Below are 26,303 nucleotides of genomic sequence, written 5' to 3' on the forward strand. Positions count from 1 at the left end.
ACACGCTTGCCTGTAAGGGAAATGTAAGTGGAGGTGTGTGCCTGCTGTGGTGGAGAATATGAAAAGGAGCTGAATTTTTTTACAGCTGCTTTGACTACAGAGGGAATCAGCAGTTTCTTCATACACTATACACTGAGGGGAATTAATTTCCCTGCCCTCACTCTGCCTCTTAATCCTTTTCACGTACATGTCTGATGGCCGTCTCTCTGTGACTACCTGTAGTGTAAAACGATGGCTAACACCTTCTAATGTCTTCCTGTTTTGATTGATCTCTAGCTGTTTTTTTCAGCCTCTGGGCTCTCCAGCCAGTCTCTTTTGCTCAGCTGTCCTTCCTCTGCCCCAAGTCCCACGACATGGTTTCTAGCTCAGAGTCCCAGATGTTCCTCTGCGGACCCTCGAAAGCAACAAGGGGCTGGTTTTGATCCTAATGTCTGGAGGGATCCCTAGTTTCAGCCTTCAGAACTTCTTCATGTTGATTGTCCAGCATCAGCAGTATATCTCTTTATTTTAGAAAGGCTGCGAGGGAGCTAACATAGAGTGGGGAGAAAGAATCCAGGTAGGAAACCTGGCATATCTGTGAGAATGGACGATGAGCACACAGCTATAACATGGTCATACAGAAGCTAAGGATCTGTGCAGAGGTCCTGAGTGCTACAGAGCTGTTTTCCAGCTTTCTGCCTTTCTTCTAGCTTTTCCTACGTTAAGAGCCCTAGAAAACTTAGTGCTTCAAAGAGTGTTCTACTTGTCTCACAGTTCATATCATAAATCTTTCTGATACTGAGCTTTTTATTTAGCTAGCTTTGTCTCTGAGCCTCCTGGTTTTCTACTGCCTGGATTTAAGAGGGCTTGCGTACTTGTTTTATTTTGCCCAGCAGGTTAATGACTGTTTGTTTTGGCCTTAATGCCAATTTGCTGACATTTTGTCATACTGAATTTTGTCTGTATTGTCTTGGCAAAAAATGGTAATGCAGTCCATCAGCACGTGTATTCATAAGTCTTAACCATTTCTAGTGCAACTTGCATCATGTTTTCATAAAGCCTGCTCATGCTGGTAGTCTTAGATGGGATGCTTTGCCCTGTGGATGTCTCCGTCCTTTTTTATTATTCTCTTCAGGGAGAGCTTACAGTGTTGACTTTGCTGCTGCTGCTCCAAGTTTAAGCATTTCCATTAGGCCCTTAATTTGGTTGAAATGAATAGGGGCAGTATTATCAGCACAGATGTTCTGAGTTGCCTCCTTCCCGCATCAGTCCTGAACTGAAAACTTGATGTGTGCAGATCGCATTGTGTCACACTGATGATGCAATCGGTAGGTTTTGTGCAGGGGGCCACGTTGGAAAGAATGTAAATTGGTAATGCCGAGGGTGTTAGTGTGGTTAGCTGTCACAGCTGCTTGAGAAATGGACTTTCAGAAAACTTGGTCCTGAAATATCCCTTTGCCATCTAACACTGCATTGCCAAGTATAATTCTTTCTAGCTGTGCCAGTGATTATTTGCATCAGCAGTAGTGGAACTGGTCACAAAGTAAAGTTACTAGGCTATTTAGGTCAGGTCAACCTAGCAAATTTTGTTTCATGGCTTAGAAAATATCTTTGACTGTCAAATGCGTTGTATAAATATTTAAAAAATGGTAAGATGGCAAACCCACAGGTGTTAGAGTTAACGGATGAAAAAATTAATTGACTCTCTTGTCTATATGAATTTTTATTAGACTTTCCATTACACAGAATATATGTTTCTTACATAGGTTGCCTGTCTCATTCTGTACCATAGATGGATGTCACTATCTAAATAAGTGTTTTTTTGAAAACTATTTTTCTTCTAATCCATGTAATTCAGCATGTGGTTCCATGTATTATTTATTGCCCAGGATTCAAATACTGTACCGAGCACAGAAGTAACAGGAATATTTATTATTACTATTTAATATTAGTAGAGAGTTGAATGAAATGTGAAATATATGCCCTGTAGGATGTGATGATGTCCTAGCACCTGTTTCTGTCAAATTAAGGAGAGACACTGAATTCCCTTTGAGTCAGTAAAAATTCAAGAGAATTAGAAAATACATGAATTAAATACAGTGTTTTCTGAAGACTTCCAACTCCTCCCAATTATAGTTTATAATAATTTTTAATACATGTAGCACATTTTTTGTTAAATTACATGTCCTGTAATACATGTCGTGATTCTTTTGCTCCACCACTGAAATGAGGCAGAAGTTAAGGCTTAGTACACTGTGGAGCCAGGTTGTCCTCCCAAGAGGATGATACTTTGTGGAACCCCAAAATGATGCCCATAGAGAAAGACAGGTTGATACTTCTGCTGAGCTGATTGGAAATGAAATACTTTGCATCAGTTAAAAAATCCTGTCACCGCAGGATCTTAGATAATCTGCCATTGCCCTGCAAATCACATTTTAGAGAATGGAAATGAGGCACAAAGATTAACACCAGTTTACTGAATTACAAGGCATTTAAGATTTTACATCACTGTATATGCTGAGCACAAAGCTTCTGTGAAATGTAGTTACAGCTGTGAATATTCAGTGCAAATGAGACCTGAATGCCTCAAGTTGGGTGTTTAGGAGGAAAGAACCAAACAATTAACGATCAGCTGAAGATGTAACTGCATGATTTGCCTTATGTAGGAATCATATACATACAGTTGTTATACAAGCAATATGGGAAGCTTTATACAGGAACTCAGTGGCAGATGGAGGGATGGAGTACAATGCAGCATTGAGCTGTTTTAATCTCGTCTTTATATGGGCAGACTTGAGTCATATCCAGTAGAAGATTTATGCACATACTAGTTAAGCACATGGATGCTGAATTCTGAGGTGTGCAGGTCCTTTATAAAGCCTGTTCAGAGCTATGCACTTGGAGGGTTGGTGGTAAGGCAAGCAAGGTGGTGAGAAGCTGCCTAAGTCTAATTCCTCCACAGCCATCTGCCCTGGATCCAGCACCTGAAGTGCTCCCCCGAGATTATGTGTGTATCTCAGCAGGTTGAAGAACTGATCACCAAGAACTGAACCACTTTGGAAAAGGTGGCAATAACTTGTTTTATAATAGCCTGATGGAAGTCACCTCTCCTTAGTCACCGGGACAGATAGTGTGGAGTGGGTACTCCTGTAGGCTGTTCTCGCCCAGGCTTGCACCATTCATGTGTTTTACATTACACCTATGGCTGAGTCACCATGAGGCCCACACTCAGTAGATAAAATGGAATGCAAAGCTGTTTATGTTTTACAAACAATAAGTAACAGAAAATGGGTTCATAATGGAAAGTGCAGTGCAACGTTAGCTGTAGGTTACCCTGTGAGTGTTCTTGGGCAGAGGCAAACGGGGATGGAGGAAACTGCAGCAAAACACGCTTCACTGTGAGTTTGGTTCCACCTAAACTCTCTGAAGAGGCATGATTACTGATGATCTGAAGGAAGATGTAATTTAAGGTCTGGATGAGAGAATTGTAGCTCATTGTGTCTCAGAAATATTGTACTGTTTTGGTTAATGGCATGGTGGTGGAGTTTGTATTGGTGCTTCTGTATGTAACTCTCTTCCATCTTTAATTTCCTCAGCTGAAGTTCTGCTGGCAGGTCTTTGTAGTGTGGGACACTGGTACCTGTTCAATAGAATTTTGAAGAAAGATATTTGTAAGCTACTTCTAATTTTCCAGAGGGAAAAAAAAGTTATGTTTGTGATTTATTGTTCGGAAGAGTTGTATGATACAAGCTGAAATTATGCAGAGTATCACTGTATATATAATGTGATGTACAGAAACTAAGCTTATTTTAAAGTAATATGGCTGTATATACCTACCCATATTTAGTGAAGTAAATTGCAAAATATATAAATATTAATTACAAAGTCTGTATATATGATGCCAGATTAATAGGGATGCTTTATTAGCTATAATGTTATAGATAAATAGTCTGTTAAAGATGTTAATACTTGCACAGGTGGTGTAATTTAAAGGAACTTTTAAGGACTGTAAAGCGAATGTGTAACTTTCAGGTATATTTCATTCTAGCTATACATTTTTTTCTTGCCTTACACTGTGTGGAGAAGAATTTGTATATAGTGATAAAAAATGCAATGAAGCAAATGCAAACATTTGAAATGATCCGTATAGGCAGTTCTGTTTCAAGGATACCTGAGTGTCCTGGGAGCCTTTGCCGTCTCTTGAAGGTGCTGTGTAGTTGCTGTGTGACACAGCTGGGTGTCAGGGATAGATTTTTTTGTCCTTGTCGTTCAGACTGGATTCTCAGTTAATTAGAGAAATGAGGCTTTTGCAGGGCTAATAAAACCATCGTTAATTCTGCAAGCCCATGCTTGGCCAGCATACTTAGAAATTCTTGGGACCGAAATAAAGCTCCGGATTCTGTTTTTCTGTAAAACTATTGACAGCCTTCTCTTATTTGCTTTTCCACTGGTGTAGTTTATGCAATTCGCTTCCCTTTAACGCTGGCGAAGCTTGTGCCAGACGATTTCCGTCGTGCTGGGGCGGACGCGAGGAGGCGGCAGCTCTTCCCCGGCCCTTCCCTGCCGTCCGGAGGTGGGAGTCTTGTGCCCTCTCGTGGTCAGCACACCGCGGGAAACGCCAGGCAGCACGCCGGGCGTGTTCTGGCCGTGGGATCTGTGAGGACACCAACAGGAATATAGTGGGAAACAAAATGAGCAAGGAAGTTAATAATCATCAGCTTGTTTAGGTAAAGACAAACATATCGATTGTTACATGCACAAAGGTAAGTCAGGTAGTAATTAGCACCGTAGTCAGTTAACCCAGTAACGCCGGCATCTTTAAATCTGCGTTACTTAGACATGACGTGTCCAAATTAAGCATCAGAAGAGGCCAAGAAAAAATGATTTGATACAGCGTTAACATGCTAAGGCTGGCAATGGTGTTGAAAGTGGGGGAAAACCGCATTTTATAGTTCTCTAGTTTAAAAGGTGAATTTTAAATACGTCTTCAGTGGTAACACTCCCAAGTTTTAGGTTGTATATGTGCCTGTACTGGGTTGCATTATAGTCATTCTTAAGTGCAGTGCTTGAAAGAAAGGTTTATTCTAGGGAGGGCTCAGTAGCACAGGCAGTTAGCAGGGAAGAAATATTCAAGTAACCTTAGACATGAGACTCAGGCACTGTTAAAATTATTCCTAATTTTCAGTTGTATGTAGGATAATGAAAAATCCCCGTTAGAGAAAGGTTCAGGGTAAACATCACTTACTTTACTGTGCTTAAGTGTACTGAGCTTTCAGCATTTCTGCAAAATAAATAGTATCTTTTGAGCTATTTGAATTGGCAAACAGAAGCAGCAAGACCCATTTCAGGCCCTAGAAGAAATAAAATGCATAAGGGCCATATGACACCAGGAAAGCAGGTGCATGTGGTGGAAGGGGGAAAGAGTGTGGTTTCTGGTCCTCTAACCAAAGGCAACTGCTCTGGTCTTCCTTTTTCTTCCGCATCTTCCCAGTGACATATCCCAACGAGTTCAGTATGCTGCTTATGACAGTAAACAACAGTTTTTCAGCTCATTTCAATGAATAGTTACATCAAGTCCTTTTTTTCCTCTGTATATGTTCCTTTGAAGGCTGGTTGCATACTTTGAATTGAAGACACCAAGTGGAGATGACCCTGTACCGTGTGAACTATGCGGGCAATGCTTTTCTGAATACTTAATCTATTTTATGTGTCCCTCCAGAAAACAGCAATGGAAAAAATACTGAAATGGGAGTGCAAAACTTGTAGGTCTTGTGGATGTTTGGTTGTAAATGATACAGTAGCTTTCTTTGCTCGGTTACGTAGGATGACTCCTACACAGAGCTTATTACTGAAAAGAGCGTTGGGTGGAACACCTGCTCCCAAATGTTTTTCACACTGTTGCTCTCCTTTGTCCCTTGTAGGTATGGAGAGTGCAATCACACTGTGGCAGTTCCTTTTGCAGTTGCTGCTAGACCAGAAACATGAGCACCTGATTTGCTGGACGTCTAATGATGGCGAATTCAAGCTTCTCAAGGCAGAAGAAGTGGCTAAGCTGTGGGGACTCAGAAAAAACAAAACTAATATGAATTATGACAAGCTGAGCCGAGCGCTCAGATACTATTATGACAAGGTAAATTTTGTTATTCTCATGCAGACTAAGAAAATAGAAACACTGCCATTTAAGATTTCACCTCTATGTGGAAGCTATTCAAAAGTTCCTCTAACTAGTTTTTACAACAGTATTGAAGGCAATCAGTCACGATGGAGGTAAGAGGGCAGCTAAAAGATGCACAGGAAAACACTGCACTTCCCGTTTCCTGAGAAGGGGAGGTTTTGACCTAGGTTGACACTTTCTGATGCTTTCATGTGTTTCATGCATTTGGCTACCCAATATTTTCTGTAGCTTTTGACAACAATAAAATAAATGCTGATAACGGAGAACTGTTTGATTATTACAGCCTGCATAGATCTTCTGGAATGCAGGGAGGTGGTAGAAAGCAGTGACGCTGTGATGCAGCAGGTAGAGTGGCAGCTTTACCAGTAGGTATCACCTGTGTCAGAACAAGGAAAAGACAAACAACCAACCCAACAGCAGAGAGGGTGGGGTTGAGTTTTCCCAGTTTTTTCATGGGACACATCTTTTGGAGCACAGATCCTGTTGGACAGTGTTTTAGCTAGTCTTGCCTGGGCTTTCTGGTAAACCTTTTCTGCAGTTGTATTGGGTCCTAGTTTATTAGCTGGAAATACAATGCTGAAATGCTTCTACAGTTATGACAGTGCACTATGGCTTCGGCAGGATCTCACTGTAACTATTCCTTTGTTAAAGCTCAGTGTTTTTAAGACTCGAAATTTTCCACTATGTCATTTCAGGACAAAATCGAATATGTTAGCTTCAACAGTAGTCTAGATTATATGTTGCTATCTTTTAATTAGCAACTATATATATATGAGAGAGCACTAATGTGATGTCTTACTCAATGGAAGTGCAGAATAAGAGTAGCAGACAGAGGGAAAAGTGGCTGGTCAGATGGTGGGTGTCAGAGCATGGATATGTTTGGGCCTATTTGTCAAGCTAGTAGTCTCATGCTGAGCTCATCTCAGGTGAAGACTATTTATTGTAGAATGTTAAATTTACTCCCACTTGGGAACTTATCTTCTGGGTATCTCAAGTCAAAGTAGTGGAACATGTGCTTTGATAGAGATTTCTTCATCCAATTTTTCTGTCCTTGCAAGACTCACTGAATTTTGCTCCTCTTTCACAGGTCCATCTGTTGAGCTTTGACAGAACTAGTATGACCCAAGGAGCCAGCACAGTTTAGACAGCAACCGTATAACAGGCAAGCTGTGGTTATTTGCGTGCTCTCAGAAGCTAGTTACAGACAGATAATGTAAGCATATGCTTAGTGCAGAGCTGTTGGCTGTTGAGGGCTCCACTTTCAACCTCTTTATTTAAAATTGAAATCACATATTGAGCATAGTAGTCTGGAATTATTTTGATCACTCAGTTTGCTTCTGATTTTCAGACATCATGAACATGCTCACAATCTAGAAGAGGTCAGTAGAGGTTACTGGTAGCTAGCACCTCTGAAAATAAATTACTGCGGTATAGTGGGAGTTTATAAGATTACTGTCACTCTTATGAAACCGTCCTTCACTTTGACATTTAGTCCTTGGTCTTATTCTCCAGCACGAAGCAAGGTAGCAACAGTACAACAGAGAATGCAAAAATGAGAACAGAGAGCAACAAGGATATGCATTAGAATGCTATAACAGAAAGATATTTAAAGATGTGTCAAGATACTAGAATGAAAAAGTTGTAGAACACAAATACAGAGGTGATAAAATACCTATTCACCTTTCTCAATTTTAGACTCTAGCAAATCCAAGGCGTTTCCAAATTGTTTCTCCAGACTTTTTTGAATGAATGTTATATTGCTTTTATTAATTAATATTAAATCTTTTCAAGATTAATTCTCCTTAAATGTTTTTTTTATAATATGTCTAAATTAATAGGTTTTACTATTTCCTATATTCTTGAAGATTAAATATTAAAAGGACTGTTACAAATTTTGTATATTAAAACGGAAAGTTCATAGCCATGCTTAGTGGTCTGTTCTCATCTTGATTTTCAGAAATGGCAGCGAGATGAGCTTATACAGTGAGTAACACCAGTGTTCAGCACAGTTATGGCATGCTTGCTGCCTGCGTAAGACAGAGGAAACTAGATATTGTTGCTGAACTGAGCTCAGAGTACTGTTGTCATGTATTATTTGTAGTGCACTAATTCTTGAAGGGCACAGTGGGGCTGGGCACTAACACAGCCATGGAAAAACACGTTGACCGCAAATTCACAGTGCACAATTTGATGATCAGACTTTCCATTACTCCCATTGGAATTTGGAAGGATTCCTTCTTCTCCTGTAAGAATTTTTTAGTTTCAGATTTAGAGCTGTATGTTCTGCAATGAAATGTTTTTAGTATTTTGTCCACTAGAAGTCAGATTTTTCCACTTAATGTGTTTCAAAGGCGGTCTGATGGAGAAGGCACAAAAAGATTCAGAGAGAACAGTTCCAAGCAGTTGGTGTGATGAATTCCCCTTCACTGAGTGCTAAAAAGGCTTCTGCTCAGCATGGGGAAGCTCGCTTCATTATATGGCTCCAGCCTCTCTGATTGTAAACTTGACTGGGATCAATGGAGACAGAGTGCCTGCTGGTGAATGAACAGCATATCCAGGCAGAGCCCAAATACACAGTTAGTGACTGAACAGACATTGCTTAAAAACAAGGGATGAGATATTTCTAGCACTTGTCCTTTGAGATCTCTCTGATCTCTTAGAATCTATGGGATATAATAGCTCCATCCTTGAGGCTACCTTTCTTCTTTTATCCCTTAACTTTTTTTTTTTCACCCTTGTACTGTTTTCAGTTGCACCCCCACAGCACACACACACCTTTGTCATCTGTTTTGTTTCTGCCTACGCAGCATCTGCCAGAGGAGTGGCTGTGCAGTTTCTTCACCAGGGCTCTGGCTGAGGTGATTGCTTGCTGCTCTTACAGCTGCTTTCTTGGACACTGCGCTCTCTTCTGTCTGCAGATTTTATCTACGTGTGGCACAAGGATTTTGGCTATTTTTCCAGGAGTTCTGCAGCCCAATAGAGGTCGTAGCTTCTAGATGTAAAGAAGAATAAGCTCTTTTTTCCCTGTGTTTTGTGATTAGGGCTTGAACCTCAAATAAAAACCACAGGTATTGCTATTTGAAGGAGTCACTCCTTTAGCAGAAAATGGTGGGTGCTTCTCACTCTCTGTGTGGGTATGGTCTGTTGTGTCTTGTTGGTTCCCGTGCAGTGGAGAAAGGCACATTATTAGGACAGTGTAGAGGGACAGGGCAACTTGCTGCAGGTTTTGAAGTGTAAGAGATACAGGCGTAAGATGGCAGATAATGAATCCTATCAGGCTGGCAGGGGTGCTCAGCAGTGGGTTCAGTCCTAAACACTTCCTCTGCTTTCAGTTCAGTCTATGCTGCATAGCATAGAAAAGAGGAGAAGTCGGAAAAGGCTCCTTGGCATTCTTCTTTCCTTTCTGCAAAACAAGAGGGGAAGGGCTGGTGAGGTGAAAGAGCCTCTCTTAGGCTTTGCCACTCCTCTCCCCTGGACCATGCACCAATTTGTGGGGTAAATCAAGACCAGACTAGACTCTAAGGTAGCCTTAAGGAGCCTTTTGAGATCCTTGTCCCCTTCTTTCTGTTGGCAGTGATGGATGCATTGGCAGCTGACGTGCTGGGGCAAATGGGTTGCACACTGGGCAAACAGGATAAACATTGTGCTGAAGGCTGGGAAGTGACAGCAGAAAAGGCAAGAGGCAGAACTCTGGACAAGACTTTGTTTGGGTTGTGGAATTATCAACAGGGACTTCTCTATAACCCAAATTATGTGGCAGCATGTGAGTTTGAGGCAAAGGGCAGTGATTTTTTTAGAAAAGATGGTGGCACATGAGATGAGCCTTCCTTTCTTGGGCTGCCCTCTGCTGCTGCTGCATACAGCTGACACTAACTGAGCTACTGCTTCATGGTTTGTCTTTGAAATTATTCACTGTGGAGAAATAAAAACTGATCACTGGATAAATGGAGGTTTATGAGCTCTGCCGTTTTGCTTGGGGGGAACACTGGCTTGTTAAAATTCATCATCTGATTCATCTGAACTTAAAAGTAGATTAATTCCAGTACTGGAGGAAAATAACACAATTAGGACAAGTTCCTTAGCCTGACTTTGAAAGCAAGCATGACATGCTGTTGAGGCTGATGGCTAGATTTATGTTAAATTCACATATAAAGCACCTCAGGAAATGTAGAACGTGGCATGTCTTGATTGTAATTTGCTACTATGATTCTGGTTGCTAAAGGTTTGTAGATAATCTGAAGACTTTCCATTTCCTCCTTCGTTACCTGAATTCCTCTCCCCACTTTTTATTTAACGCATTTCCCCTGTGGCCTCAGCAGAGCAGCAGGACAGATGACAGATAGTACTGAGGAAAGGCACTCTGCGCTCTCTCTACCTACAGCTTGAGCAGTGTATCCATCATGTCACACGCTTCTGCCGGTCAGAAATCTCTTGTAATGCTTTCAGGCAAGGAAACCCTTCACATCTATTCCCATGCAGAGCACTTTAGCTTGATGTGTAGAACTAAAATACCTTTATAAGCAGGATTAGTAGCTTGCTTTTTGTTGAAGTCACCCAGTTACTTTGTTTTTCTGATAGCTGTAATTACAGATACCTTTTGGAAGTCTCCAGAGGTTCCAAGACTACTAAAGGTCCCCATGAATATTTCAAGATGACACCATAAGAGGGAAGCTAGTGAGTTTTCACCATGAGTTTTTTTTTGAGGGAAAGAGGGTGAATCCAAGAAATTACCTGCAGACACCAATATTAATAGGATGTAACAGCTGTGGAAGTCAAGTCCTCAGAAGTTAGGAAATGTAAGACTCGCGTTCCCTGAGTAACCTTAATGTTTGCATGAGTTATGCTGCATCTTTAATTATACAGTCACATACTGTTGCGATGAGCAGCTATTCAATATTTTTGCATCCTCTCTGAACAGTATGTGGCCCCAGGCTTTACTCAGTGAGTGCTATTCAATCTGTATTCTAAAGAGAGAATAAATCATTTCAGTTTCAGTTAATGGCTGCCTGCTTGTTTATATGGGTTGGCAGTATGGTGTATATTATATAAATAATATGGGCTTCATTGTGCTTGGTGCAGTGCAGGGGTCAGAGCTTCTTAGGTGTTCTTAGGATTCAGAGGTGCACATGGCATTCCGTCCCTTCCTGTAACAGGTCAGACCCAGCAGCCTGGTTACTGAAATGACATAAGAGTGGTTATTGAGTGGGAGAGGTTGGAGTAAAGAATTTGATTCTCGGTAAGAGGTGATGGGTAGAGGAAAAAACCCGAGAAAACCCAAGAACCCACCCAAAAAGAGTGACAAATAGATCATGTTTGATGTAGGAGGAAAGGAAAGGGACAACCAGTGAACTGCAGCAGAGAGAGCAGAGAACCTGGCCAAGGGTGCCAGCCAGAGGAATAGCCTTTGCCTTCCAGACGGAGGTGGGTGAGGAAAGACTGACATCCAGGTAAACGAGAGCTTTGCGCTTCCAAAGGTCAGTACAGGTGCAAGATGTAGTAGTACCTGTGCCTTCATCAAAAATTTCACAAAATCTAGCTTCTACATGCACAGTATAATAAGCATCAGTGCATAAAGTATGATGTTAACAAACTCTGCCTGCCTGCACACGCTGATGTGGACACACGCCCTCTTCTTTTGGAGCAAACCGTGCAGCCACAGGTACCTCCTGCCAGCTTATCTACTTCAGACATTAGAGTGTGGGCAGGCCTCTCTCTGGGTAGGGTTCCCAATAGCAGGAGGCAGCCCGGCTCCCTCCTCATAGAGTCCTGTGAGGAATACATAGCCTAAGTGTCCCTACACATGTTGTATCCCTTGGTACTCTTAGAGCCAGGGAACTTGCAACACATCCAAATGGGAGTTAAGTGCAGCAGCTACAGCTCTGGCCCTTCTCCTTCTTTGCCAAGCAGGGACGTCTAGTACCTACAGACAAGTTCATCCTGTTCTGCCATAAATTTTGGGATCTTGGGCACCCTGATTATAATTCACTTCCTGGGAGGAGGAAAAAAGTCCCAATCTGGTCTTCTTGCCCCTGAGGCCCCTCATTAGTCTGAGTGGAATTGGGTCCCGTTTCCCAGCTCAGTCTCCCAAGTGGCTCCTGCAGCCAGCAAACTTACTAGCTAACAGGTTTGAGCCAAGCCACTAAAATCCTTGAGTCATGCTGGTAGTATAGTTACACCATAGCTCTAAACAGGGAGTAAGAGCCAGAGCTGATGAAAATAAACCACAAACACAGGATAGAAGAAGCAAAGTCTGAGTTGCACCAATGCACAGGAAAACTTCTGGGAGGCAAAAAAAAAAAGAAAAACAAACAGAAAGAAACCCAGAAGTCATGTGCTGTTGAGATGGGCAAAAACAGCTCCTGTGTATTTCAGGAGGCCTTCCAAAATTAGTAGTGCATATGCATAGCTGACACAAAACAAAAAAAAAACCAGCCACATTATAGCCTGGTTTAAGCTGCAGGGGAAATCGGGCCACCGAGTCTTTGGCATCTAGCTCAGCCAGCTGGCCTGTGGAGAAGGACAGGAGGAGAGACCCATCCCTCCAGCTGGTGATTCAGAGCACTTGGGTAAGGCTGGTTTTGGAGGTGCTCATAAAGTGAGTGTCTGAATGACGTGATGTGAATAAGCCTGCACTCCCTAAGACGGCTGATGCGCTAGAGCAGACGTCAGGCCGTGCTGTACCCAGCTGGTGTCCGCAGCTTTCAAAGCACTTTGCAATGGTGGATGGTCACTGTTTTATAGACTGGGGACAGAGGAGGGGGAGTGTAAAGTGTTTAAGTGAGGAACAGTCAAGAAGCCAACAGAAGAGGGGCATTCCCAACTCCTTGCCCTCCTTCTAAATGTCGGAGTGCTGTCTCTTGATAAGATTTCTGTTTTTTTTTAAGCTGTTGGACTGGAGCCCCTGCTTTTGGCCTGGTTGCCCACTTCTCCCTAGCAGCTGCACTGGCCCAGCAGTCACCTTCCCCAGCAGCACAGCCCTGGAGCTCCCAGCAGCGCTGGCTGGCAGCCACTAGCGCTCATTGCAAGCCTGCTCATGAGGGAATTTACCTAGAAAATTCAAACAACGCGAAAAAGGGCTGAATGTGCACATATCCTTACTTTCCTGCTATCAAGCCAGTGGTCTGGTCTCCCTGCAAATGCAGACCTTGATATAAAGAAGCCGTCTCTGCCCTTTCAAACTGAGGTTGGAAAACCCCTCCCTGCCTGTCAGGATGCGTGTCGCTGGCTTCTGTGGTTTGAACCGTCATCCACAGCTCAGAATGATTCTGACAGATCACTGAGGTGATGGTAAAAATAAGCTGCTTTTTACCTTCACTTAAATTATTTGTCAAAAAAATGTAGAAAAGTCAGTGGCATTTCGGAGGCACTTCATTAATTTGTGTCCGTATTTTCTTTTACACGCTGATGGTGATTTCCTCAGGCTCCACATTTAAGAGAAGCCTGCGAAGTGCTTGAGGGATCTGCACTTGAATCCTTTTCATCTCCAGCCATCGTTAAGTGGGCTTTTGCTGCAGGCTCACGGAGTCAGAGGAGCTGCACTGAGAGACCTTCTTAAAATATAACTATATTTAATAACAGAGGAAATATAAACTCACCAGCCATTCATTTGCTTTTTATAGCAATGTTCCCCTGTTTTGAGGCTGCACCAGTGTAAAAGTGCCACCCTTAGATACATTTAATCTTTTTCTGCTGGGAGTCGCATTTTCCAAGTATTATCTCAGTTGCCAGTGCTTGATGTAACAGTAACTTAAAAGCTGCCAGGAGCAGAGGGGAGGTACTATTTTAAATTAAAAAATACACATTTAAAAAAGAAAACAAAATCCAGTGGGGGTGTTTCTTTTTGTATGTGAGTAGTTTGGAGGTTTTGCCTTTTTCAAGAAGAATGTAATATTGAGGGTGTAGAAAAAGTGTGTCCATCCAATGTTTCACCTAATTAGGACCAAAAAAAGTAATCTAGGCCAAGCCCACAGCAATGGGAATTAAAGCTCATGCAGAGTGAGATCCTGTAGGCTAACTATACGTCCTGAACTTTTGGAGGGCAAAAATAGGCATTGCAGGATCCGCCAAGTGAGCAGATGTGCATGCAGTTCAACATGAAAGAGGGCAGTTTTGTGCCTTTAGTCTGAGCTTGCTGAATTTAATTCTCCTCCTTGCTACAGATCCCTGTTATCAACTTGGGAAACAACTTTCTCCATTTGTGCCACAGCTCCTGACCTGTGAAGCAAAGTTACATCTCAGGGCTCTTTGTAGGATTAATTTTGTATTCAAGAAGGTGCCTGAATGAAATTCCAGGACATTCAGATAGAAGAATTATAGAGTGGAGTAGCTCGGCTGAAAGACAGAAGAGGTTCTAATACCCAAGTGCAGGCTTCTTTTTCCCCAAATCAGCCCTGCTTTTGTGACAAAAAAAAGGTGTAGAGCAGGCGCTGCAAGCACCCAGAACTAGGTACTGTCCGTGTATAAATAGAAGATGCTTGCATTCCTTTTTCTTTCTTTTTTTTTTCCTCCATTTTCAATGTCAATTTAACAAATATTTCCTCTACTGGTCTCAGAATCGTGGTAGAATGAAAAACAAATCAGATTTTTAGGAATAATGTAAATAATTATATTCCTGTATGTAGCAAACGTCTGCAGAATATCAGGTGGAAGCGCAACAGATGTGTGCCCCACTAAAAGGTAGCTTCTTGGAAAGAGTTTTTCCAAGGTGATTTACAGACACACTCTCCACCAGGGGCTTCAAGAAGAGAGAAATCACTATAGAAATCTCAAGAAATACTGCTTCTTGTCTTCCACAGTACTTGGCTTAGGGTGGTGAATATTCCAGTTCTTTTCCTAGGCCAGGCCAGCACCTGGAGCCATAAAGTGCCTCTGCGGAGGAGCTCACATCAGTCCTTGGGGATACTGCCCATTGTGTTAGAGCAGGCAGCATACCTGGGTTTGCAGTAAGGACTGGAAATGGGACCCTCATGATAGATTTCAATTTCAAAGGGAATCAGTTCTTTCCATAAAGGGGACACTTTTATTAGGGCAAATATGAAGAAAAAAATAAATAGTTCTGCAAGCCTTTGAGACGTTTGGGATTTTTTTCAGTAATTGATTTCAATAGCCAGTTTAGACTGATGAAAACTTTCTGCCTGCATCAGGGAGCACCCTGAGCCTAATGCAAACCTGGAGATGGCATAGAGGATACAGCAGGACACAAGTACTTTTCCAACCCAGGCAAGTGATTGCACTTATCACAGACATAGTTTATGACTGTCGAAAGAAGGACAGTCACCATCAGCCTAGGTCAGTCCTTCTGCATGCAGTCAGGAAGTGAGGGGAAATGACTGGAGCAGGAAGGCTGTGGTGGTTTTGTCCCTTGCAGGCATTCTGAGAGTATTTCATACTCAAGGTAGTTGGTGTCAGTTTTGGGAGGCATAAATGGAGGAGTTTGCCTTCATTGTGAAATGCAAATGGTGTCATGGCTTGAGCCTGCAAGGTGGCAAATTGTTTTACTGGAAAGAAGATATTCCCAAGCTACCTCAGAGGAAGTGGGAGGAAAACAGCCCACCAGCAGGTCTTTACCACCTAGTAATGGTGATTTTGTTAGGCATCATGAGGTGCAGGGGGTGGTCTTTCTGGCTGAGCAAAGGGAATGAGCCTAGGACGAGCAGCGTTAGGAGCGTTGCTGAAATGACCTGCTCAGGTTGAGGAGGGAGCAGTTCCCCCTACCCTTGCGAACCCCCTTAGGTTTGCGGTACTCAGTGCCTCTAAAATGCTGACCTTTCTAGCATCTGCTTTTATGTTTGCAGAACATCATCAAGAAAGTGATCGGACAAAAATTTGTGTACAAGTTTGTCTCCTTTCCTGAGATTTTAAAAATGGATCCACATGCTGTGGAAATCAGCAGAGAGAGCCTTTTGCTGCAGGACAGCGACTGTAAGATGCCTTCTGAGAGCAGGGATCAGCACAAGCACAGCTTGTCAGCACTGAAAAGCACAAGCCGTAATGAATATATCCACTCTGGCCTGTACTCCTCTTTCACTATCAACTCTCTGCAGAACCAGCCAGACCCTTACAAGCCAATCAAAACAGAAAAACTAGAGGAGAAGTCAGAAGGAAACACACCAGTCGAAGAAGTTCGGACTGTTATAAGATTTGTGACAAACAAAACAGACAAACAAGTTATGAGGCCCATGGTGTCGTTGCCTTCCACTTCTGAAACAGCAGCTGCCTCTGCTTTTCTCAGCTCGTCAGTATCAGCTAAAATATCTTCCTTAATGCTACCCAACAGTGCCAGCATTTCATCTCCGTCATCATCTTCCTCCAGGTCGCCGTCTCTGTCTCCCACCTCACCCCTCCCTACAGAACACAGGAGCCTCTTCCTTGAGTCCAGTTGCCACGACTCAGATTCCCTTGAGCCTCTGAACCTGTCCTCAGGCTCCAAGGCAAAATCTCCATCTCTTCCCCCAAAGGCTAAAAAACCCAAAGGCTTGGAAATCTCCGCCCCACCTATGGTTCTTTCCAGCACCGACATTGGTTCCATTGCCCTCAACAGCCCCGCGCTTCCTTCGGGATCCCTGACTCCAGCTTTCTTCACCGCACAGGTAAGACCTGCTTGTCTCCTGTACTCTTGCTTTAGTCAGATATTGCCTCTGTGTGGCCAATAGTTCTATGGGTCTGGCATCCAATGGAAAAAAAAACCCTATGGGTAAGAGGGAAACATAGCAGAGGTCTGAATGAGGAGTGGAAAGTAAGTTCTTCCTGGAGTTCCTACATGAACGTGGGAAAAGCCATCACAGTTCACAAGACTTCCTGGAAAGATAACGAGATGGGCAGCTGTTAGTTAACATGAGTGTATCGCTTATCTGTTCAAACTAGCCTCCAGGTCTACAAAACAAGCAGGAAAAAGCCAAGAAGAAAAACACAGGGTTTCTGCAGGTCACAACTTGAACCTGTGCATTGTGGGATGCTTAGTTAGATTTCTCTAGTAGATGTTGTACCGTTCAAACCGGGTGACCTTTTCATTAGTTTTTCAATATGGAGCAAATTAAGTGGTTTCTAAGACAACGTTGTATCCAGAATCCCCTTACCTCTTCCCTGTTTGAAGAGGTTTTGCATGGATGATGCCTGCAGTTCAGCCAGCTGTTTGAGGGCTTTGAGCTGGCCGTGGGCAGTATCGTGTGCCTGTGTGGCACAAAGGCCCGGCAGAGGTGAGAGTGTTGGGCAAGGGCTCTCGGCCAGCACAGCACTTGCTCTCGTTGAGCTTTTCAGCTGGCTGCAGAGAAAGTTTGTGTGAAGCCACTGCAGTTCAAACACACCTGTAAGCCAGCAAGGCTTTTGTGGGCCATTATCTGTCATTTTTGACATTGTAAAGCCTTCTTTAAGTGAAGTTATGTTTGGCAGGAAGAACAGAAGTGTGGCAAACCAAACCTGAGGTGCATTGGCAGACTCTTACAACCCCTAACTGTGGTATAACCACAGTATTTTGCTCGTCGGGAGCAAATCTGACAAATAAATCAGATCAGATGCCAGCCAGACACAATGGCAGCATGAGTTATTACCAGCTCGCTTTAATCTACTGCTGCCCCAAAACTCAGTATGAACAGAGATTTCTTTCCTCATTTAGTAATTATTTCTTTGAACATTTAATTTTCTCATTCATCTATAAACTGCTGCACTTACTGTCCCTGAAAGACGTAGAAGGGAATTAGGTAGATGATTGTGGCCCTCCTTTAGCAGGCTGGCTAGCTAAGGCTGTCATGACTGTTATTCAACTTAATGCCATTACAAATCTATTTTACACAGTTTATCCTAACACAGAAGAGGCAGGTGGCACCTGTGAGGCAGGTGGCACCTGTGTAGGGTAGTTCCTGGGTCCATTTATTTGAACTTTTGGCTATACAGCAACATAGCTTTCTTCCTCTCTTTTAGCCTTCTATTTCTAGTGTGGATAAGAAGCACCCTGTATCCTAAATACTTGACCTAGTGAATATCGAATAAAAACTATAAAATGGCTGTGATCAGATAACTGTAATACCACAATGAAAAATAACTAAAGCCAAAATTTAGGCTGGAAATCTGCAGTTCATCCCATTATCCTAGGAAGACCGTGCATCATATCTCAAACCATCTCTGATTTATCAGATCCCAGAGGTAGGCACCTGCTGTCAGACACCAGTTCCTGCTCCAGGAGCGATGTAGGTTTGGACAAGGTCTTGCTGCCTGAGAGGGTATTTCAGATGACTTTCCATTGTACCTGCCAGTCACGAGGAATACTCTTGGCTGGAGCCCTGTGAAAGGGCACATGACATGCACAACCAATTCCAGAACAGAAAAATGGGTGTGAAGATGTCAGTGCATACAGTACCATACTTTGGTAGAGAAATGTCAGCTTTCCATTCAGTTAGCTTTAAAGAGAGATATTTAGATTTTCTTTGGTACTTGGTTCTTTTACAGATTACTTATGCTTGTTATTTTTGTTGGCTCTCCCTTAGTCAATGTGGATATATAATTTTGACTCACTCTTTTTCTTCAGCCTCTACTTTAGCATTTGTAACATTTACAACATGCTGTTTCCTTACTGACAAAGTGGTGTGCCTGCAGCCAGCACGTGTGTGGTCTGTATTGTATCCACATACACCATCCGGGCTCCAGCACATGCCTAATGACCTGGGAAGTCATGTACGTGTGACAGCACTTGTCCGTTACCTGACAGCTAGAAGTGACAAGAAAGATTGTACTTACACACATTCTTTGCTAGAGAAGTCAGGAGCCATGAGCATCGTTGCTTAACATAATCCTCTCTGTGCAATGAATTATTTCTATTTCAGATGTTCCTATGCTTAGATCATAATGATTTTTTCAAGTAGGAACTTCCCACTGGGTTCCACATCTACTACCAGATGTACAGCTGCACGAGGGCAGAAAATTAAGTGACACATCCATTTCTGCCTGTAATTTAAGGATAGCCTGTGCTGTGGTGTTGTTTACACTGTTTCCTCTGATGGTTTTGGTGCTTGGCTGATGGCGATACTGAGACAAGCCTGGGAGGCCCCGTGCTCTTTTTGCATTAATATTAACAGATTTGGAGGCTTGCTTTGCCTGGCTCTTGGCTCTGGCAGAACTTGCAGACATCAGTGCTCTGATCATCAGAGGACACGGGCTTTTGCTTAGCACTGTTGTTAGGCATATTAACATGCTTCCAGAGATGAATGGAGGACAGCTCAGTTTCAAATCTCCTCTCTCTCTGAAGACTTGCTCTGTCTGTATCTAGGTAGGAATAAACACCTCCAAGTTTTCTTCATTATTTTCAAAAGACCTTCTCAAGAACTGCATTTTCAGTTCTGGATGTCTGCAGCTGCTTAGAGAAAAAATAATGAACGGAGGCATAGCTCATTGGAGCTCTTAGTACAGTTGGCACAATACTGTGTCCTTAGTTGAATGGTTTTGGGTCTTACTACTTACATCTTTGGTTTTGAGGTTAGTAGGCTCTTCTGTAAGTAGATCTCCGAGTATTTATCCCGACCTAATTCAGTGTGTTCCTTGTCAGTCTCGTAAATCCCCATCAATAGCCACCTGCCCGTGGAGCATCAGCTTGCAATGCGGCACAAGAAAGGTGCTCACACTGGTACTGCTGTTTTCCTGCCCTGTGAAAGCACCGTGGTCCTGGGAAGAGGGCGTTTGTGAAGGAGCCATTCGCAAGTGCCTGCTTGTCAAGTATTTTTTTCTCAGATATCTTGACAAGAGCTGTCACTTCATGAGATCGAGACATAAGTTTTCTCCTTGCCAGGCTTCCACCCACCCTTTTCCCCCTTTGTTGTCATCCAAATATATCCAAACCCTGACCTCTCTGGTACTCCCGTGACCACCACAGCTCCATGCTGTTCTACTGTATGAACACCTTTTGCTTTCCAAGCAATACCACACATTTGTTACTCCTTGGGACGTAATGGAGTTTGGTGTTTCTGATCCACCTTCTTAAGCACAAGGGAGATGGCAGAGTCCTTTCCCTTTGCATTTCTCCATGAACTCCGCTTCTGTTGAGATTCCTTAGAGAAACTGTCTCCTTCAAGAGCAGCCAAGCTCTTAGTATTAAACAGCCTTTTGGATACCTTGGGATAGAATCACTGGGAGGACCTTAACGTTTGCTGCTCCTTGTCTCTCCCATCTCTTCTGCTGCTGTTAAACTAATTGTTTGACCCTGTTGTGAACTCCAGTGCAAACACGTCAGAGCAGGTCTGTATTCCTGTGTGTTTGCTCAGAGCCTCAAACACCACAGCTGATCCCTCAGGCACTGCTTTGCAAATAGCATGTCCGTCATATTCGCAAATCCACATGACCAGTGGTACCTGCCTTTCCGATGAGCCTGCTCACCGCAGAGTCCTGGCAACGCGATGTGACGGCCCGTGGTGTAAGCAGTTGTTAAGTGAGACTCCTGGTTGCAATTGCCAGTTTATATTTCTGGCCTGGTGGGAAGCTAGCAGGTATCGGAATGCGTGATGTGTTGGTTTCTCAGGGGAGATGATACTGCTTATCTCCTGTCTTCTCTTTACTTATTTTAAACTTTGGACAAACTGATGCCCCAGTTCAGCACCGAGGCACTTGTCCTGGAGAGCAAAACACGTACTTGCTAAGCGGGCGCTCAAATGCCATTAAGTGCTTTGCTAAATAGGACTGATTTTGATAATTGGCATCACCATCATAATCTGGTGAGATTAACTCATTATGCCAAATACTTTGTTCAAAACTGTCACATCACTTTCATGTTCTTTTTTGGAAAGATAAAAGTTACTCTGGATACAGAATAATTCATGTGATTCTTCCTTTGAATGGAAATTTGCATGTACTTTACCTCCCCTCCAATTGTGCTTTAGAAGCGCTGAGAGCATTCCCGGTGATCCTTGTGTGCCATGGCACTGGAAGGAGCCACCTCCGAGTTGGGAAAAGCCTTGAATTCTTGGTTCTTGCCATTTTGGTTCTTTTCAAACAATTAGCTGTGCTCTCCACCGTCCCTCTGGACACCCAGCCCATACACCTGCCTCTCGCTGCATCAGCCTGTGCGCTGCCAGGTTCTTGAAACTTCTTCCATTTTGAACAGGCGCCATCAGAGAAGTAAACTTCAAAGGCTGGCAGTGGCTCTTTTGGCTCCACACACAATTGCATTAGTGCTTCAAAAGCTGCAGTCAGTTCAAGTGATTGCTGCCCTTCGAAAGCTAAAAAATTATTCTGAAGGAGACTAGGCTATGTTTACAGACATCGGGGCACGCATGGTATTTTATACAGTCACATTAGTGTGGTTCGAATAAACAATAACTGTGCTTCTCCTTAAGCAAATCACAATAGAGATGAAATCAATTTGCACATGAAGGACTACTGAATGTGCAGGTATCCAGTATTGACCACTGCAGAGACAGGATGCAGGGCTGGACGGGCAGTTGCTGCTGGCCGGTTTACTCGGCATGCTGTATGTCTGAATTCACTGGGAAAAAGAGACAGTTGGTAAGTGTAAGACTTTAGGGGTTGTGAGTACTGTACAGAGCTGTAACTCCTGAAGCATTCATCATGGGGTGTTTTTTGTCTTTCAGACCCCAAATGGATTATTGCTGACCCCAAGCCCGCTGCTGTCTAGCATTCATTTCTGGAGCAGCCTCAGTCCTGTTGCTCCTCTGAGTCCTGCCAGGCTGCAGGGACCAAACACTCTGTTCCAGGTAGGTCTTTCCAATGCACAGGTTTCATTTTTGAAAGCGTATATGTGGAAGAGACATCGGGGAGCATCTCCTCACATTGGTCTGGAGCTTTTCAAATAGTTTAAGAAAGCACGGGAGTTAACAGGCATCTTTAAGGAGAGGCCTACTTACTCGTACCCTCTTTAAATCCTTGGCAGCACAGTCAGAACCTACAGGGCAGTGTCTACTGCAGCAAGCACACACATACTTTATGAAGGAAACAGAAATAAATGCTGGACCCCAGTAAGAGTAGGTATCTGAGCTCTCAGAGCTTCAGGAAGAGAGTGCAGACCAGTCAGGGACCAGCCAGGAGAGTGGTAGAACATGGACTCTGGGAAAACCAAGACAAGTTTGAGTCTCATACAATAAGGTGGGTGTAGGTTTATCCTTCTGTCTTAATAAGCTATTTCTCCCTCAGAAAGACAGGGAGTAGTTGAATTTACAATATGGGCACTCTGAACCTGAAGGCTCCATTTCCAGTTCTCCTGCAAATTATCCATGTGTCCTCAACCAAGTTACTTCATACCTCTGAGCATGACCTATCTGTATGTAACAGGAGAAAGGCAGCATTGTCCCCTCTCTCCCTCCTGAGTACTGGGAGAGTAATAATCTCAAAATTTTATAGAGATCTGGTAAATACAAAAGTTAAGTTAAACGGCAATAGCCACTGCACTCAGCTGCAGCAGTTGCTCGAGGCTTAGCTAGGAGGATGGTGAGGATGGTATTAGGAGCCCCAGCTGTAGCTGCTGCAATACAGCTGATTCAGTAAGTCACAGAAGAAATTATGCTGATCAGCTGATTGGCAAGAAGCACAAGAAGCTGATGACCATCTGAGCAGCTGAGAATGCAGGGACAGCCCTGGAATGAACTGCTCAGCTGCTGTGGTGGGCCAGCACTAACACAGGAGGGGGCTGCTGCTAGACCGCGACCCTGTGTTAGTGACCTTCAGGGAAACTGCCCAGCTTCAGTTCTGAGCCTTAGCTCAGGTGCTCTGCTCAGGTACGGTCCTCACTGACGTAGTAAGTCCTGCCTCCGGTGGGACAGCTAAGCATGGAGCCTTGAGCTCCTTTGTCTTTCCGCTAAACTCATTTATCCGTATTGGACGTTAGTTTTGCACACGTGGTTAAAAACAGCCAGATGTTTCATTTGAGAGGGAAGTGTCTGTGCCATGCCCTGGAACAAGCTTGTATGGACATAGGCTGGCCACCCTCTGCGGGAACTGACAGCGAAGAGTGGCCTTGGCTCTCTCCCTTCTGAGAAACCCAAAGGGCCTTATAAATGATGTTTGATTCAGGCAAAAGCCACAATGACAAGTCTGTAGAGCACAAAAGATTTATTTTAACAGCAAATAGGGAACAACAACCACAGCTGAAGCCTAGTCAAACCCACCGAGAACCGCTGGTCATCCTGCGTAGGTGTGGGGGCAGAGCTCTCCCGGGACTGCCTGCACGAGCCAAGCCACGCTCCATGCAGCTAGTCAGGGAGTGGATGAAAGAGCTGGAGTGGCTTCACAAGTTGCTTTTTCTTTCACCTGGTCATTTGCACTTGGAGACGAAAGAACACTTGGTCATCACTGAAGGAGTCAAAATCCTGCCAGCAGCTAGAGGCCAGGGGCAGCTCCCTGCCTCTGCACCCTTGCCTGCTGGCTTGCATGGAGAGATCAGGCTCCCCTATTTCTTTTTCTTTCAGGTGTGTGCTGCTTTTCACAACAGCACTATGCTTGGCACTGCCTGCAGTTCTTTAGTACTAATATTTTTGTAAGTACAAGGACCAGGATGGGATCCATCCATGTCCATGGTCCAACTAAGCCCAGCACAAGCCTATGGAAAAGTACCATCTCTCCCATAACAAACCAGGAGGAGCCCGTTGTGACACTCCTGGACACAACTATGTGCATACTCCGTCACAGAGCATATAGATGTTTATTAAATGGTAAAAACCTCTCCTTCAATGTTTGTAAGGTGAAGGCAACTCCCATACACCTATGCCTACACACCCTTACAGCCATTGCAGAGCATCACTGAAATCTGAAGTCTCCTTCCACCCAATTTACCTTGACATATTGACCTACGTGGAAAGTCTTCCCTTCGAAGCCATACTGCTGTGTAATTAAACTTATTTTGATGTTTTGTATTGGTTTGAAATTACCACATAACTAGAACAGCGAGAGAGCTGCACAGAATTGGTTAATTCAAGAAAACGCAGTCGAATTTAAGGACTACCAAGTTAGCTTGAATTAAGTGCTAACTAAATTAAGCACATTGTCTTTGTTACTACAGTGTAGACGGTAGCACAGAGAGGGTGTAGTCAAGTCCCAGTTTGCCACCGTATGGAGGCATATGAATAAAGAGCATCATCCTGGCCCCAGGGGCTACAGAAACAACAGGAAGAAGAACAAGAGAGCTGGGCTGGGGTGAAGACCAGGGGAAGGATTAAATCCTGTCATCAGGATCGTTTGTATCTCAGGCCCTAGTGTTGATATGGAAAATAACACTCAGTCAGGCATTGCAACACAGCAAATAGTTGAGCAAAATGCCGATATAGATAAGAGGCTCCTGAATGATGACATTAGGATGGCTTGACCTGAGAAGGAGCAAATAAGTAGCCATCTAGAGTCATAAGGATAACGGGAACTGTTAACCAGAACCCTATTGTCCGTGAAGAACAACCTAAGAAGGAGCAAATAAGATAACGGGAACTGTTAACGACCATCTGCTCATCATAAACAGGCGCTTGTTTTGCGACTGGTGTGCAAGTTTGTGGAGGAGAGATCCCCCTTGCACCCGGCGCCGCAATAAACATACCTGCTTTGTAACTCCCCAGGAGTTCCGGAGTTTGTTTCCGCGCGTCAGTGTCAGCATGGCACCCGCCTCAACAGACACAAAAGATCACGCAACCCTCTTTTTGTGAGCTTTAGAAATCCCATGAACCACATTGTAGTTTACATGTCTCACTTGAGAAACCTAGACTAGAAAAGCAAGAGCTTGTAATCAAGTTCTGTGTTTTAATGAATCTTGGCAGAAGCGATGAAGGTTTGGTTTCCTGAGGTTTGGTGTGGTTAAAATAGAGGTATCATCCAGTCCTGGCCCCACCAGGACCATGGTGCCAGCTCCCCCCCGACCCCGCACCACGGTGCTGAGCCTGCACAGCTTGACGTGATTTTTCAACTGGACGTTGGAAGATAGAGATCATTAACTAACATCTTAGTGGAAGAGTAATCCTGCTATAAGCAGACCATACGCACGTGTAGAGGGTGATTACACCACAGTTGGCTGTTGAAGGACCGATCTGATAAGGGGTAAAAATACACCAGATACTTGAAGTCAGGAGCTCTGTCTCTCTCAAGCCAACAGAAACCAAGCCTGGTGTGCTCGTGGAAACGGGCCTGGAGGCCAGATCCAATCTACCACTGGGATAATTCTCACCTCATGCTGTAGCAAGTTTATTCCACCTACTTGCTTTGCTTTTTCTCAGGTCAGATGTTAAGAACTAGTCAATACACGTCACTGCAGGCAAATTACAGCCAGGATGCTGTCATGAACTAGGAATATATGGCTTATGTATTGGATTAGTATTTTTTGCACAGTGTTTCAGAAGTAGAAGGTTAATACTAAATTACAATGTGTTCTGCTTCACATACTGAATGATCTGGCTGACCTAGTTTATGGTTTCTTAGTGAATATAGAGAGAAACTCATTACTTGAGAGCAATTTTCCCCAGCTTTGTATTCACGATTGTATTTCTCCTGCCCTAAAACTACATCTCAACTTCCACTTTTGCAAAGCTCTTTTCTGCTTAGCTTTTATTAAGGGCAGCTGAAAAGCATGGATTTTAATTAATATTTTGTGGATTGAAAAACATTTTTGGAAGCAGAATGGACGGCAGACATTGCTCTGTAGTACTCACTTTCCCAGGCTGATGCTAGCTTTATTGTTATGTGAACTTTTTTAGAAAATACAGCCGATAATAGATTTACACATCCCCGTACGTTTACAAATCATTCCGGTTTCACCCTCCATTGGACATTCCTAATGGCTGAGGCAGGCGTTTGGGCTGTATCTTCCTGTATAGAAATGACAAGTCTTGAAACCATCTGGCGTGGGTTGCTCATCCTAAATGCATGTGCTTCTGGGCTGAATGCTTTCAGATAAAGAGTAATTTTTACCTTTTGGCCACTTACAGTTTCCAACTCTGCTAAATGGTCACATACCAGTGCCACTCCCCAGTCTGGACGGAGCCTCTTCTCCCGTACTGCTTTCTCCAAATGCTCAGAAATCCTGATGACGTCTCATCACGCCAAGGACTTATTGGTGGATTTAACACTTCATTCCTATGGGCTAGTTTTTCCTGTGTCATGAGAAGGACATTGTGAAACCCTCTGTTACTTTGGTTTGCACTTTTCATTACATGGATAATCTACTTTTATTATGTTAGCATTT

General features: G+C 43.5%; 1 protein-coding gene across 4 annotated transcripts; it reads left to right on the plus strand.

Moving 5' to 3' along the window:
* Nucleotides 1–5,902: 5,902 nt before the first annotated feature.
* Nucleotides 5,903–26,145, plus strand: ELK3 (ETS transcription factor ELK3). Of its 4 annotated transcripts, XM_086610317.1 has the most exons (5): nucleotides 5,903–6,109; nucleotides 15,949–16,289; nucleotides 16,509–16,743; nucleotides 21,724–21,846; nucleotides 26,047–26,145. In XM_086610317.1, exons 1-5 carry the CDS (start codon nucleotides 5,903–5,905, stop codon nucleotides 26,143–26,145), a joined length of 1,005 nt encoding a protein of 334 aa, XP_086466443.1. The 4 variants fall into 4 exon arrangements, with proteins under 4 accessions (XP_086466443.1, XP_009984904.1, XP_086466444.1 ...); XM_009986602.2 differs by having other exon boundaries at nucleotides 15,949–16,743; XM_086610318.1 differs by lacking the exon at nucleotides 15,949–16,289 and having other exon boundaries at nucleotides 5,903–6,105; nucleotides 16,401–16,743.
* The last annotated feature ends 158 nt before the right edge of the window (nucleotides 26,146–26,303 follow it).

Source organism: Tauraco erythrolophus, chromosome 4 (genome assembly GCF_009769465.1).
Source record: "Tauraco erythrolophus isolate bTauEry1 chromosome 4, bTauEry1.pri, whole genome shotgun sequence".
NCBI lineage: Eukaryota > Metazoa > Chordata > Aves > Musophagiformes > Musophagidae > Tauraco > Tauraco erythrolophus.

Coding starts and splice junctions, on each gene's coding strand:
- ELK3 (XM_009986602.2), top strand. CDS start 5,903: ATGGAGAGTGCAATCACACTGTGGCAGTTCCTTTTGCAGTTGCTGCTA. Junction 16,744..21,723: donor CAGCTTTCTTCACCGCACAG/GTAAGACCTGCT, acceptor TTTGTCTTTCAG/ACCCCAAATGGATTATTGCT. Junction 21,847..26,046: donor GACCAAACACTCTGTTCCAG/GTAGGTCTTTCC, acceptor GGCCACTTACAG/TTTCCAACTCTGCTAAATGG.